At 37.1% G+C, this 14,765-nt stretch overlaps 1 protein-coding gene across 1 annotated transcript; it reads right to left on the reverse strand.

Annotated features, from left to right (window-relative positions):
* Nucleotides 1-372: 372 nt before the first annotated feature.
* Nucleotides 373-14,206, reverse strand: ash2 (Set1/Ash2 histone methyltransferase complex subunit ash2). Its single transcript, XM_019058483.2, has 11 exons — nucleotides 13,969-14,206; nucleotides 12,725-12,955; nucleotides 11,704-11,882; nucleotides 11,198-11,370; nucleotides 10,304-10,460; nucleotides 9,241-9,440; nucleotides 8,245-8,422; nucleotides 7,633-7,777; nucleotides 7,198-7,333; nucleotides 6,030-6,287; nucleotides 373-1,221 (listed from the first exon to the last, which is right to left on the reverse strand). The coding sequence occupies exons 1-11, from the start codon at nucleotides 13,992-13,994 to the stop codon at nucleotides 1,123-1,125; spliced, it is 1,782 nt and encodes a 593-aa protein (XP_018914028.1). The 5' UTR covers nucleotides 13,995-14,206; the 3' UTR covers nucleotides 373-1,122.
* Between the last annotated feature and the right edge of the window lie 559 nt (nucleotides 14,207-14,765).

Raw genomic sequence — 14,765 nt, forward strand, 5'->3', positions numbered from 1 at the left:
ATAAGCATGAAGGAAATCGAATGTATTTCATGTCTCTTCCCCATTTGAGATATACAAAAATACCCATCATTTAGATCTACATGAAAACCTAATTAATACCCATAATAAATGACACATTTTATTATATGTCATATCTTCATTTTCAATATTGGGAGAAAAAGGAAATAAAAAACTATTTTATAAAAAAGAAAAAATTTATCATTCTTAAAAAAAAAGAAAAAAATCTTATATTTACATTCAAAATTACAAGGGAGCAAGTGAGGCTCACTGGACATGGGGGCACTGTTTCCATTTGTACAAAATCAAGGTTACAAGTATAATTTGAGACCAAAAGTGAAAATTTAATTTTTGTTTTTTTCTTACACCCCCCCCCCCCCCCCCCCCCCCATCATTCATTTTGCAGAATGCACCGGGTTTTTTTCATTGAATACGCATATTGATGCACTCAAACCTTATATTTGGTGTTTGCTCCCTTCAACTTTGCTCTAGCTTACCAAGGATTCAATTTTATTAATTTACGTTTAGTCACTGTGAAATTCAAATTCTAACGAAAAAAAAATGACTTCCAAACTCATCAAGCTCGTTCCTAGGGGCCTAAAATAAAACAAGGATACTAGCATCCCCCTCCTTATGTCAGAGAACAACAGAATCTGAAAAAAATTACTCATACAATTAAAATTCAAAATTACTGACTTTTTTTGTTGCATGAGCCGCTTGCTTTCAGTTTCTTACTCATGATTGGTAAAGAAAAATATCACAAACTCTAAAATATGCAATCATGTTAACACTTGACTAAGATTGAAGTAGGTTTTATCACACGTTCAGTGCAATGAGAAACCTGGGAGGGAATACACAACTTGATTATTTGAAAATTTCTTCATGATACATGAAATGGGAGTAATTGTAAAAAATGAAAACAACACTCCCAAAATACTTTTTCAGTGATTTAAAGCAAATAGATGAATTTTTTGTTGTTGTGCCCTTAGCATGAACACAGAGACTATCCAACTCATAAAGTAGAAAAGTTAACATGAACAGCTGGACTGAATTCTGTCGTAAATTAGGTAAACAGTGATTAAGATGTCATTTTAACCATATCATGAAGGCAACTGATTTAAATTTTTAAAAGCTATCCAGTCTTAACTTTCCTTCATTCTGAACCAAGTACATTAGATCACTTAGAACTTGTTCACAAATCGATTCTTCTGATTTTTCATGCATCTGAAATAAGAAAGAAAATGAATGATTTAAGAGAATTGATTAGAATAGAAAAAAAAGAAAATTCAGGAAGAATTAAAACATTATTTGGTTGAAATGTGGAGAGTTCCTACCCTAAAAATAGGTAGAAGATGATTTTGCATGGGGTAATTGCCACGCAATACTGCCCTGCTAGCAGGCCGCCACAAGGGGGGGGGGGATACTGGGTCCCTGGTACCGGGGCCCGTGCTGCCCGTAAAAAACCACTACGAATTCACACGCAACCCTTCTTTCATAGGAAAAAGTGAAAAATTTACACTAAAAATTTCGCAAAAGGTGAATAAATTTTCAAAAACACGCTGGGGCACTGTAGAATTCTTCTTGAATTTTTAAAGAAGTATACTTCTTGGAAAATTTCTATCTATTTTCAAGATTTTCAGTACAAAAGGATATTTTTAGTGACTGCGTGTCATTTCTCGTCGTCAGGTGCTAAGAGTCTCCAGTCTGGGCATCCTCGACTTCAATGGCTCATGGCTCAACTCCCTTACCATAGACAAACGAAGGGGGAGTCCAGGGGGGCCTGGCCCCCTTAGAATTGAAAATAGTATCATATGCTCCCCCCCCAAAAAAAAATAAAAATTATCCAGATGTTATGAATGCAAGAATTCGCAAGTATTTTTTGCTGAAAGTAGAAAAAAAAGCGTAATTATTCCGCAGAAATTGATGGAAAATTTCGTCATGGAAGCTTCAAAATGCGTCCGAATAGATTTATAAATTCAAAAATTTCTTGGGGATGCCCCTCGGACCTCCCCCCCCCCCCCTCGTGCTTGGGGCCCGGGCCTTAAAACTGGTACCAGGGCCCGAGATGAGATGTGGCGGGCCTGATCGTGTTAAAGAAAGATGATAAACGTGAGCCGGGTCCACAAGATACCGTGTAATCGAGCCGAAGTTGAAGTAGGTATCTTTGAAAGTCTCTTCTTCATTTTGTATTGTGAGTTATCTCGTTGCAATACTCAGTATACCACAATGAAACCAACTTAAGATACCGAAGTTTTCTTCATTTCAATTTTTCAATTTGAGAAGAGCACGGAACCGTTACGCCCAGAAGTACATTTTCCCTGTCTATCACCGAAAATTTCCCATTGACGTGCTAAAGTAATAAGGCTCAAACTACCCTTTGAAATAAAGAATTTATTCAGATCAATAGTACCGAGTTTCACGAAACTCGAACGAACAGAAACCGAGATAGCATTTTAGGCTACGTCCGTCACCTTAAATTTGAGAATTTTCAAAAATTGACTAATAATTCGAGTTTCCCGTCGAAAAATACCACCAGACACCGAATTTCAGAAAAATCCATTGCACAGGAGCCGAGACAGCATTTTAGGCTGCGTCCGCCATCTTGGATTGGAGAATTTTCAAAAATGGACTAAAAATTCGAGTTTCCCGTCGGTAAATACCCCGAAACACGGAGTTTCACGAAACTCGAACGAACAGAAACCGAGATATCATTTTAGGCCACGAATTTTCAAAAATTGACTAATTATTTGAGTTTCCCGTCGAAAAATACTCCGCGACAACGAATTTCAGAAAAATCCATCGAACAGGAGCCGAGATAGCATTTCAAGCCACGTCTGTCATCTTGCATTTGAGAATTTTCAAAAATTGACTAAAAATTCGAGTTTCCCGTCGGAAAATACCCCGTGGTACAAAGTTTCACGAAACTCGAACGAACAGAAACCGAGATAGCATTTTAGGCCAGGTCCGTCATCTTAAATTTGAGAATTTGCAAAAATTGACTAAAAATTCAATTTTCCCGTCAAAAAGTACCACCACACACCGAATTTCAGAAAAATCCATCGAACAGGAGCCGAGATAGCATTTTAGGCCACGACCGCCATCTTGGATTTGAGAATTTTCAAAAATGGACTAAAAATTCGAGTTTCCCGTTGAAAAATACCATCTGACACCGAATTTCAGAAAAATCCATCGAACAGGAGCCGATAAAGCATTTTAAGCCACTTCAGTCATTTCGGATTTTCGAATTTTGACAGATTTTGAATTAAAACGCGTGATACCCAAAATCGAAGCTCAGATTTGGATTCCTCGTAAAAAATCGATGCGATTTGATGTATCATACCCTGACACCGAATTTCAAAAAAATCCATCGAACAGGAGCCGAGATAGCATTTTAAGCCACGTCCGTCATTTGGGATTTTCGAAAGTGGAAAATCTGACTTAAAACGCGTGGTACCCAAAATCGAAGCTCAGATTCGGATTCCTCGTTAAAAATCGATGCAATTTCATGTATCATACTCGAGCATAGCGTGAAGGAAAGAGACGTGACGTCGGCATACTGATTCGAGCATATGAATGCAACGTGGCAACATGGGTAGTGCTCAGTGGGTCAGCGGAGGAGGAAGAAGAATTTATCGTGAGGGATTCCTCGCGACGAAACCGAACGCTCAGCCGGCGCTAAGTGGCGCCTCCCCGTTCGGTTTCACTCGGGCGACAGGCGGCGGCGGCGTAGTTCAAAGAGGAAGTACGACAGAATCTATACGCGTCGTTAAACATTTTTCCTTCACGCTATTCTAACATTTGATACATGAAATCTCATCAATTTTTCACGAGGAATCCGAATTTGAGCTTAGATTTTGGATATTACGCGTTTTAATCTATTTAACGTAGAAGAAATTACAGAATTGTCCTTGAAAATTGATCACGCACTAGTGTTTTCTTTTACCCCGTTTTTCTTCTGCATTCACGTAATGAAATTAGACTAACAGTTGACTCATCGACTAGTCTAGCTTAATCCCCCAGAATCGGTCTAAAGGGCGAACGATTTTATCAGGTAAGATGGAGTCTGGGGCGAACCTCTGTCGGAGGCGGTCGTTTCGCTGCAGGCTCATAGTGGTGGAGCCATTTTTGATAGACCTAAATCCTTTACTTTTTCCTTTCACTCATTTCAGTTCTTCGTCTTCCTATTTTTGCAACCCTGCTTCTCTTCCCGACTTCTGCGCTCTTCATCCTTCCTTCAACCGTCTTTTCCTCCTGGGCATATCTGCGGTCTCCACTAACCGTCAAATGATCTGGACAGTGATGGCAATGCTTAACCTCAAAGGGACGTGATCAATTATTTTTCGAAGATCATCCATCCCGGAACAAAATTTTAGTAGATTATTATCGAACCACCCATTGACCAAGACATTAAACTTTGTTTATTCTCTAGGGAAATGATCATCTAGTGTGTGATCCCGAACTTTTGTAAGTGGCTGTTTATCTGCAAAGGGGAATTAGGCCAATCAACCTACGACAACAACAACAACAACAACAGGTAAGATGTGCGGTCCTAGTTTCCGGGCAATTGCGATTTGATGGAAGCTGCGATGAGGAGAAACGGAAGATATGCGAAACTCGGGCGGGTATTAAGTGAAAAACCAGGAAGGGGAAAGCCTTTCTTCCCGAAAAGTTTGTGCTCGGGCCAACTTATGTGGTCACTGGAGCATTGTATAGGAGGTTGCGGGAAACTATTTTTTTGTAGCAACCAGGCCCGCCACAAGGGGGGGGGGGGGGGGAGGATACTGGATCCCTGGTACCGGGGCCCGGTGCTGCCCGTGAAAAACCACTACAAATTCACATGGAACCCTTGTTTTGTAAGGAAAAGTGAAAAATGTACCCTAAAAATTTCGCAAAAGGAGAATAAATTTTCAAAAACTCGCAGGGGCACTGTAGAATTCTTCTTAAATTTTCAAAGAAGTATACCTCTTGGAAAAATTCTATCTATTTTCAAGATTTTCAGTACAGAAGAATATTTTAGTAACTGCGTTTCATTTTCTTCCGTTGTCAGATGCTAAGAGTCTCCAGTGTGGGCTTCCTCGATTTCAATGGCTCATGGCTTAACTCCCTTGCCGTAGAAAAATTAAGGGGGAGTCCAGGGGGGCCTGGCCCCCTTAGAATTGAAAATCGTATCATATGCCCCCCTCTAAAAAAAATAAAAATTTTCCAGATGTTTTGAATGCAACAATTCGCAAGTATTTTGTGCTGAAAGTAGAAAAAAAAAGCGTAACTATTCCGCAGGAATTGTTGGAAAAATTCGTCATGGAAGCTTCAAAATGCGTCCGAATAGATTTATAAATTTAAAAATTTCTCGGGGGATGCCCCTTGGACCCCCTTTCCCCCCGTGCTTGGGGCCCGGGCCTTAAAACTGGAACCCGAGCCCGAGATGGGATGTGGCGGGCCTGCCTGCTAGGCAAGAAAGCTATTCTCAGATATGTTATCCCAGAACAAGGCAAATATATTTTATGTCTGTATAATTAGTTACTTCTGTAACTTCAGAAATCTGTAGAAGAATCCTGAGGTTTTCGCTTGCTTTTGCGAGCAGGAGAATGTTGGTCCAGCAACATTCAAAAAGTGATATCAACTAAAACTAATCTAAAAAATATATTCTTTGAAAAATAATTCACTGGAAAAATCTAATTTTTTTAGCATTAAAATCTGAGTTTGCACTTTTCTTCTGTTTTTGCAATTTTGAAATTTTAAACATGTATTTCTTGAAATAGCAAAAACTCACTCGTATGCCTTGTCCTCCAAGCCCCTCAAAGATCATTTCTGAGAAAAGCCATGACAAGATTGTTCTTTCTTGATAAATGTTGTAAAGAGTTATTAGACTCTTTGCTATCTGGGTGACCGATAGAATACAAGTTATGCGTATTACATAACTGCATGATACACAAGCACCATATCAGACAGGCATTTAGTGAAAACGTCACTTAGTAATATTTTTTCTTAAACAGAACCATTATTATTAGAGAGCAACAGAGACAAGTACTTACCCCTCGATAGCTGTACTGTTCTTTGGGAGGAGGATGTTCAAAATCAGGACCAAAATTTACTACGACTGAGCATGACTTGTACAGTGATACGGCTGGATAGTACGCTCCTGCATAAATATCTAAAAATGCATCCCCTTGACACTGTCCATTTTTAAAGAACACAATTTTGCTGCCTTGCAGGGGATGTAGTTGTTTTAAAGTTTCGGCTACTTGGTCTTTCTCTTCATAGTACAGATGACTTCGGAACTTTACAAGGGGCTGAAAAAAAATGTTGACACAACATATTTAAAATAACTTTGCAAAAAGGAAAATTTCAGGAAAAGATACATAGACCCGGAAAATGCCCGAGAGGGCGGTGCTGTTGGCATCTAAATGAAATGAGTTAAAAAAAAAGTATTTTACTTTAATACTTATTAACTAACATGAATATATTTTTATCTATCCTATTTTTCTTTGGGACTGAACACACGAATTTATTTTAATATGTAATTGTTTCTCTTACTTTTTACTTTTTTAAATTTTTTTCCGCAGTTGATAATGGTCACGGTCACCAACTGAGATGTCCTGTGTTGATTTGTCGTTTGAGCCTCGTTTTCCATATTTTCATTGCTGTTTTTATCCTGTCATGTTTTCGGGATACATACTTTTACTATTTCTGATATTTCTCAATCTTTACGTACATAAATAAACATGCTAATAATAAAAACAAAAGAAAAAGATACCATTGCAGAAGAAATCTCTCTTGCATGGTGGACTCGAATTTTTAAGTGAAAAAATAAGCCAGTTGCCAAAACTAATCAATTAATTTGTCTCAAAGACTGAATATGAATGGACTGACAATCAGATAGTATGTAAATCACATCAGTCAGGTCAAAAATGCAGTTAGATTTTGAGTTCTTTGCTCCACAAATGAAACAAAAATAAAGACACTGTTACCAATCCCTACGCATGAGTCTGAGGAATTATTTTAAGAGTACTAAAAATAGAGAGTATTTGTTATTATTAATACAAAAAGAAAAGCAGTAATAATTTGAAAAGGTATGAATAGGATTTGCCAACCTTCAATTTGGAGTATGGGCAGTCCTGTTTTCCCTTCAGTAATGGACAAATTTTAAATTTAAAAAAAAAAAAAAAGATAAAAACTAAATTGATTCAAATAAATACTTACCCTGTCTTTATAGGTGGGAGGCAAATAACTCGTGCTTTCTTCTTCTGGAAGTATAATTAGAAAACCTAGTACATCGTTCACTCCATATCCTGGACTATAATGTTTTCCGCGTCCTTCATGAAACCTGGTGCCTTTCCTAAACATGTAATGACAAATGGCATTGACTTAGAAATTATACTAGAGCAAATGAGCACAAACTATAAATAATCCTTGCCTTTTGGTAGCGATTAATTGAGATTTTATGGATATTTTCCATCCATACTGTTGCATTTCCCCTCAAAAATAAGTCACAACTTAAACCAAACAAAAATTAAGTTCTTTTCGTCAAGATTAAATGATATTTAAAGATGAATTGCATGATTCTTTGGTAAGTTATAAGGTACCAAGAACATTGTTTTCCTTACTCAATCAGAACTAAAAGATAACAGTACTTACCTTGATCGCCACGAGTAACCAAATTTATCGTAACCTAGCGGAGCTTGTAGATTGGCATATTCTTGTCCCCATCCAATCCTGGTAGCCGAACCTTCTGGCATTTCTTGGATGGTCGCTTCATAATACCATACGCCTCTGTTCACACCTACAAAAATAATGAGTTATTGTTTTAAAAATACATATCATGCTTCTGTTTTTTTCCTCTTTAATTTTTTTAGTTCTTTTACTCTTTCCTCCCTACTGAATATAAAAGGGGGAAAAAACCTGCTTTATTTTATTTTCCGTACGTATTCCATGCCAGTTTATTTGATTCCAAAAGCCAAATGAACCGGTGCAAACGATGAAACTGTTGAATGTTTTCAAATTTACATTTTACTAAACGTAAAAAAAAATAAAATATGTGATCAAGATGGCGAGAAGTTCTCGGATTCTTTACTTTTTTGTGATTAAAAGGTCTTGTTAAACAAAGATTTGTATTTTTTCCTTTAAAAATAATCCAGCCATTGAATTCAGCATGATAAACGGAGAAAATAAATCTACATGGTAGAGTCTTATTCTAGTGACTGATTTTTGAGAGAAAAGTTTTGACAATGGTTAGTCTGTTGTACTCACAATGAGTTGCTCTAATCATACAGTATCCTTTTTCACCAGTGACCTTTAATCGGTTGTCAGCCACTCGTAATTGTGGTGCACGATCGTGCAATGCCAAGAATACTTTATTTGGAGCTAAAGTACGGTACAGCCAACCAGGAATTGGCTTCCCAGCTGATTCGCTTGATTCATCGAACTCCTATGGAAAAAGATGACAGGAAAAAGTTAAGAAAGGACCACTAGAAAGATTACAGGCTAAAAATCAAGAAAGTTTTGAAGAAATTAGGTTGACTGGTTTTCCGAGGAAAAAATAAAGCATGACTGGTGGTCTACAATGTCACAAACAGAGATATGTGGTCTCGCACCATATCAATACATGTTTCTCATCAAAATTTCATGTAAAATACCATAAAATCAACTATTAAAGAAATAACAAAGGCTCTACAGATTTGACATGGGGACAGTACTGCATCTCTGTAGGAAAACACGTTTAAAAATGCTACATTTTTCAATTCTCGGTCTTGCGCTCCTCAAAATTGGAATTTATAAAATTTGATTTTTAAAACCGTATTGAGCTAAGGAGATAGTAAAAAACACATAGGCATCTAATACAATCTAGACCGTGCATTAACCTTGCCTTCCGGCTGGTAACGTAAGAGTAAGACAGCTAGGAAGATCTAAACGCTCTTCCACGTAAACCGCTTCAACCTAGTAAACTTCAAGTAGGCTCTGCATCTGTTTTCCTTAAGGTTGTTGCTGATTCCCCAAATTTTCCAGAACTACATGCAATCCAGATTACTTACCTATCGTCTCATCAAAAGAGCTGTATACACTATCTAGATTGAGTCATATGTTGATGGTTTCACATGTAGGGTCTTTTGGACTTGAGATGCATATTATTGCATATTCTAATTAAGTCATGTTTGTATTCTGCTGCAAGTTGATTGTATCTTACTTTGCATCACTGAGCAACTGGAGAAATATGAGGAAATACTGCTAATTAGTTTTGGGGCTTACTTGACGAAACGGTGCGTGAGGATCTGGTTCTGCAAGAATATATCTGTAGCCATCTTTATTGTACGGGTGTTCCAGAGGGTAACCATGAGCAGGTAATTTGGGAGCATTGACGTCTCCAGCGAGTCTACCTTTTTTCCCCCCACCCTGTCCAGTGTCTGCTAGTTTCCGTTTGCCACCTCTGCCTTTCATGCCACCTCCACCTGAAGGGCATCGAGAAAAAAAGATGAATCACTGTAATGGAATTTCACTCAGAATAACACCTGCATTCAAACATCTAAAAGAGTCAAAATTAGTAATTACATCACACAAAACAAACCTTACAATGTTAGTCAAAAACTAAGGGGAGGGAAAAATGTGAGAGGAGTGGGGACCTTTCAGTCCAATTGAGATAAAGAAGTTTGTTTCAAATTCTGGATAAGATTAGACACTTATCAAATAATGATCACTTAACTTTTGATAAAAGGAATTAATGGGCACATGAAAACTCTGAAAGAAATGAAATTTTGATAAACTGTGATTTCATGGATTCAATTTAATCAATCAATGAAAAATAAAAACAAATGCAATCCATCCTTCCTCCTCCAAGGCTTTCATTTTTCAAAACGTCATGAGTCTCCGACTGCATCGCAGTAATTATTTCGGTCGCTGCCTGCTTTTTGTCTCCAGATCATCCAAGAGAATGCTACAAAACAAGTACGTTTCCATTTTTCATTAAACAGACTTGACTTCCTCCTATTTTTCATAATTTATAAAAGATAAGTTGATAATTCTTATTTTTCTCTTCTCTGTTCCCCAAATCAGTCACACTTTGATATGCTTTTTTATTACACTCTGAACTAATATTAATTTCTCATTTTCGAATCTAAACATTTTTGCGCTTTCTTGGTGAGTTTTTTCAGAAACCTGGAGGAAGGGGTCAAATAAAGTAATTGCTTGAATATCAGCTTGAACTTTATCATGAGAAGGAGCCCATGACGCAATTACATTCAAAATTACATTTGATTTTTTCAACATACTTAACAAAATAATAGAAGAAAAACCTGCGTATATGACTGAAACACACCTGGGGTGACACCTCCGCCTTTCGTTTTGATTTCATCATAGCTGGGCCTGATTTGGGTTAAATCTGGCACAACTAGACTGTACAGAGGGCCGTCCTCTGATGAGTCCTCTTCAGCATTAAAAAGAAGCTTAGTTTCTTTCATAAGACATTTCAAAATCTACAGAAATAAGGAAGAGAAAAATTAGATTAAGGCAAGTAAACTTGGCAAGTAACTTTTGCGGGCTCTAATTACAAATTTAATCTTTTCGATCCTCTGAAAATGTGGAATATGATCATCAACCGGAAAAGGAACTTTTGAAAATAGAGACGAAAAAAAAAAAAAAACCGTAAAAAAATGTATAAAATGAAAACAGCATTCAAACACGCACTGTCAGTATAGAATTATTAAAAAATTACATTAAAATCAGATCGTTGTATTCAAGCACCCTGTTCCTCATTTTTAACTGTTGTTAATGTCACTAGCAAACGACTGACATTATCTTTTTCATGGTGACCCATTGATTTACTCCATATTGTTGCCCTGCTCATTGTTCTTTGTATTGTCATTGTCAGTGGTATGGAACAATTCAATGCAATCATGAACACAACGAGTTTGGTAAGAATAAATTCAGTATAAACTAATATTAATTGAGCTTATAAAATTTGCAAAAAAGCATTATTTGCATTTGAATAGATTCTAATTTGCAAAAATTCTTCGCACCTCCTTTTTTTAATTTTCTTACTATCAATTTAATATGCAACTGGCAGGGTTGTATTACGGCGACTGTAGGAAGTTCGTAAATCCAAGAATTTTTTGGATATCTTTTCTTTGCCATCAATATATTACGCAACTGTCGTGGATCATGCGATGCAAATTGCAGTAAATACAGAGAAAAATTAAAAATTTTACAATACCGTTGAATGCCAAGACTGTGTAACTCGACGAGCAATGGTGGTCATGCCTTCCCAATGAGCTTCGATGAAAGGTATAATATCTCGGTCTTTTGAGAATTTTACCCGAGGGTTTCCTTCTTTGACACTAGCTTGCATCATATTTGCTATAGCGGTGACACACATTTGTGGAAACACTGAAAATAAAGATGGAATAATGAAGGTTCAAAAAGTTTAGGTTGTGGTACACAAAATGTATCAGCATTGAAATCTTGAGGTAATCAATGGGATACGCTTAGAGACTTGGTGCTAAATTGTAAGTTGTGCCTTTAAATAGTATGATCCCGCTGGTTTGAATGCTGCAAGTCCTCCTGATCTCCAGAGGACGGATTCCTTTTTACACCTGAATTCAGCTTTGTATTGAATTTTAGTGTGAATGATAGCTGGCGATAGTGCAAGAAATCGATTGAAAATTAGCTTCAAGTGAAAAACATGGCGAGAAATCACACGAAATTTATAGTAATACTTACAAGCTTGTGTTTTTCTGAAGCTTTCAAGCCCTGTAGGAGAACAGTTTTTGCACACAAACGTGTAATTCATCATAAAAGGAACAATTTTTCCTAGCTGATATCCAATACAAGATTCATGGTACCATCTGTTACAATGGACACACAACAGCTCGATAATGTTTAAATTTCGCTCCTTGCCACTGAAACAAAAAGAGAACATGCCGATAAAGAACCAAACTGGAAACTTCAAAGAGGAAAAGCAAAGAAACAATCATATGAAGAATAGAATGCGTTGATTAAGGAAGACAAGAAAATCATCAAAAGCCATGGGATCTACCCTTATTCATTGAAACATTTCTAGATAGGAATTGAAAGGTGACTTGATTTGTTCCAGTGTTGAAAGTTTAAATATTGTGATTCGTCAATTGAGAAAAGAACTAGCCGAGTTTTGACACTGGTGAAAAAGTTGTGCAATTAGTTACGTCCCAAGAACTTTAAATAAATGGATATTTGATTGTTTGATGAAATAATATTTTTGGCAAAAAGCAAAGTTACTGCATTTTTGTTTTTAAATTTTCTCCTTTTTACTAAGTTTGTTTTGGGCCATTCAATCAAGTTTATGCTTTTAAGTAGTATCCAGTTTTTCTTTTGTTTATATTTTGTTTGTTTGTTGAGTGACTCGAAATTTGAATAAATTGCATTGAATATTTCTATCGGATCCCTTTTCTGAAAAATAACCTGAATAAAACTAGCTATTGGTAATCCATTTAAATGGTGGTGACATGCAGAACCACAAACCGTGGATACATTTTAAGGTCAGGGTTTGTCGCAGAGTTCTAAGTAATCTGGTACCGTAGTAGTTTCTGAAAAATCATTAAACTGTAACTTGAAATAAGTCCAGCATCTGAGAAAAATCTGAATGGGTGAAATACTGTCAAAGTTGAGAGCCATCTATAAGCTAAAAATTTTTGGATAAATTGCACTAAAATGCCAAACAACAGGAAGAGGGAGAAAAAAATTTTGAAGTTAAAGAATTCATTACCAGTAGCAGTTACCGTCCCGCTCTTCAGTCTTTGCATCTTCTGAAGTGTTGCAACCGGAGGACTTTTTTTCTACACTATCTTTTTCTTCTTGAGAGGCAGTCATTGATGATTCAATCCCAGAGGAGCCTTTAGCAGCTGCACTTTCACTAGATTTTTCTGAGTCTGATTTAGTTACTGCTGGATTCTCATTTTCAGCCTTGGATGCTGATTTTTCTGTTTTCTTCTGACTACTGCAAAAAAAAGAATAAGACATTAACAAATTTTGTTTGGATATTCAGGACACAAAGGCAGCAAAATTCCAAGTTAAATTAACAGAGCAACAGAATTATGAATAATTGTCAAAGAAATCAAGATTGACTCCCCATCATTCGTTCCCCCATTTCATGCCCGTCTTAAAAAAACCCATTCGATTGCGGCACAGAATCTATCATACATACTGACAGTGAAACTACCAGACCAAATACCTCCACTTGCAATGTAGCAAACTTCCTGCCATATTTTATTTTGTAATGGGAAACTTCTTAACGTCAATTCTTGAAAACTTCCATGATTACTCTTCGCAGTGTAAATAAAACTCTGTGAAAACTTCAAGGAATAGAGTTAATTTGTTCTACGTCAAAAAACTAAATGCGAGTGGAGATTTTTGAACACTGCAAACCAGATACATGGTCTGGTATTTTCACCGTCGGTATGTGAGCAACTTTAAAATTATTGCTAATATAAATTGGAATAGATTTAAGGAAAAAACTGAGCTCCTTAAAACCCACACAATAAAAACATCATTTGTCTAGTGATAATTGCCTTTACATTTCAGGGTTTTGCGTTGAATTGTATGAAGGCAGATTAAATACAGGCAGCAAATAAGGGGTGAACTTTAACAGGAGGTGAGACAGAAGACTTCGGCTTTCATCCTTAAGAGAACAGATCCGCACAAATTTTATCCCATCCGACGGAACAGAGGAAAAACATTGTCAAAGATTGATCACTAGGAAAAATACACCAGAAAGCAGAAGTCATAATACACCTTTCATTCCACAGATACAAAGGGCCAAACAGCCCTCAGTACAGAAAGAGCAAAGCCCTTTCACCTGCGTTCATGTGCCGTATTTGATCTGCTTTCTCCGTATCAATAAAATAACTGATACCAAGCTTATGAGAAACTCTTGGACGGAGTTCAAATGGCATTGCATCTGCTGGTGTGAGGTGCTAACTATAGTATAAGAAATAAAAAAATGTAGCGTACCTCTCATCTTCGTTCCCTGAGGCCATGGTGATGACCGATAAAATTTAAAGTATCAATACAAGCTGTGAGCAAGCATTGATGCAGTAGGACTTGGAAATTATGTAATTTTTTATTGATTCACTTGCCGGCCACCGTACAATTTAGAAAACTAAGTAAAACTAGATTTTTGCAGACGATAATCGCAGATATTATTACCTTATCACAAAGTTTTGAGGTTATAAACAAACTTCTCGCGGGCAATGGTCGATCAAAGAGAAAACCAGAGCCATGATTCGCATTACAGGCTGCGTGGCACCTCTTTCTTACGGTGATGAAGCAAATCGTCTCTTATTGGCTGACGGCTCCCGCCAATGTCTTCGATTGGTTGGTGCCCAGATGTTTTATCCCAATGGATAACATAAATGTAAGGTTTATTCTTTTGCGAAAACTAAAAAACGAAGCAAATTGCACGAGTCGAAAACGTCAAAAATAGATTTTCAGGAGAGATGGTTCAAAAAACAATCGCCGAGGGGATATTTGGGACTCTCAAAGCTTCCTGTCTTCAAAGGAGCATTCGGGAGTTTCCCTAGTCCTAAAGGCGGGTCCAAGGCATAAGTGCAAGTCAAAAAACACCGATTTTTTTTAATTTCAAAGGTGCCGGGGGGGGGGGGGGGGGGTAATCGATGCCGCTTTTACGATTTTCGTCAAAAATCCACATAATGCTTTGTTTTGCGGGACCGTTCATAAAATACGTAATTTGGCATTTTCGACCTCTTCTCCCCCCCTCTTGTAACGATTTTGTGACGTAAGTACCCTTA

This window comes from Bemisia tabaci, chromosome 3, assembly GCF_918797505.1.
Source record: "Bemisia tabaci chromosome 3, PGI_BMITA_v3".
In the NCBI taxonomy this organism is placed as follows: Eukaryota; Metazoa; Arthropoda; class Insecta; order Hemiptera; family Aleyrodidae; genus Bemisia; species Bemisia tabaci.

What these genes read in the sequence shown, in the direction of transcription:
- ash2 (XM_019058483.2), bottom strand. Translation starts at nt 13,994, where the DNA reads ATGGCCTCAGGGAACGAAGATGAGAG. An exon ending in CTCACGCACCGTTTCGTCAA is followed by an intron (nt 8,423 to 9,240) that starts GTAAGCCCCAAA and finishes CTTTTTCCATAG; the next exon opens with GAGTTCGATGAATCAAGCGA. An exon ending in TATGATTAGAGCAACTCATT is followed by an intron (nt 7,778 to 8,244) that starts GTGAGTACAACA and finishes TTATTTTTGTAG; the next exon opens with GTGTGAACAGAGGCGTATGG.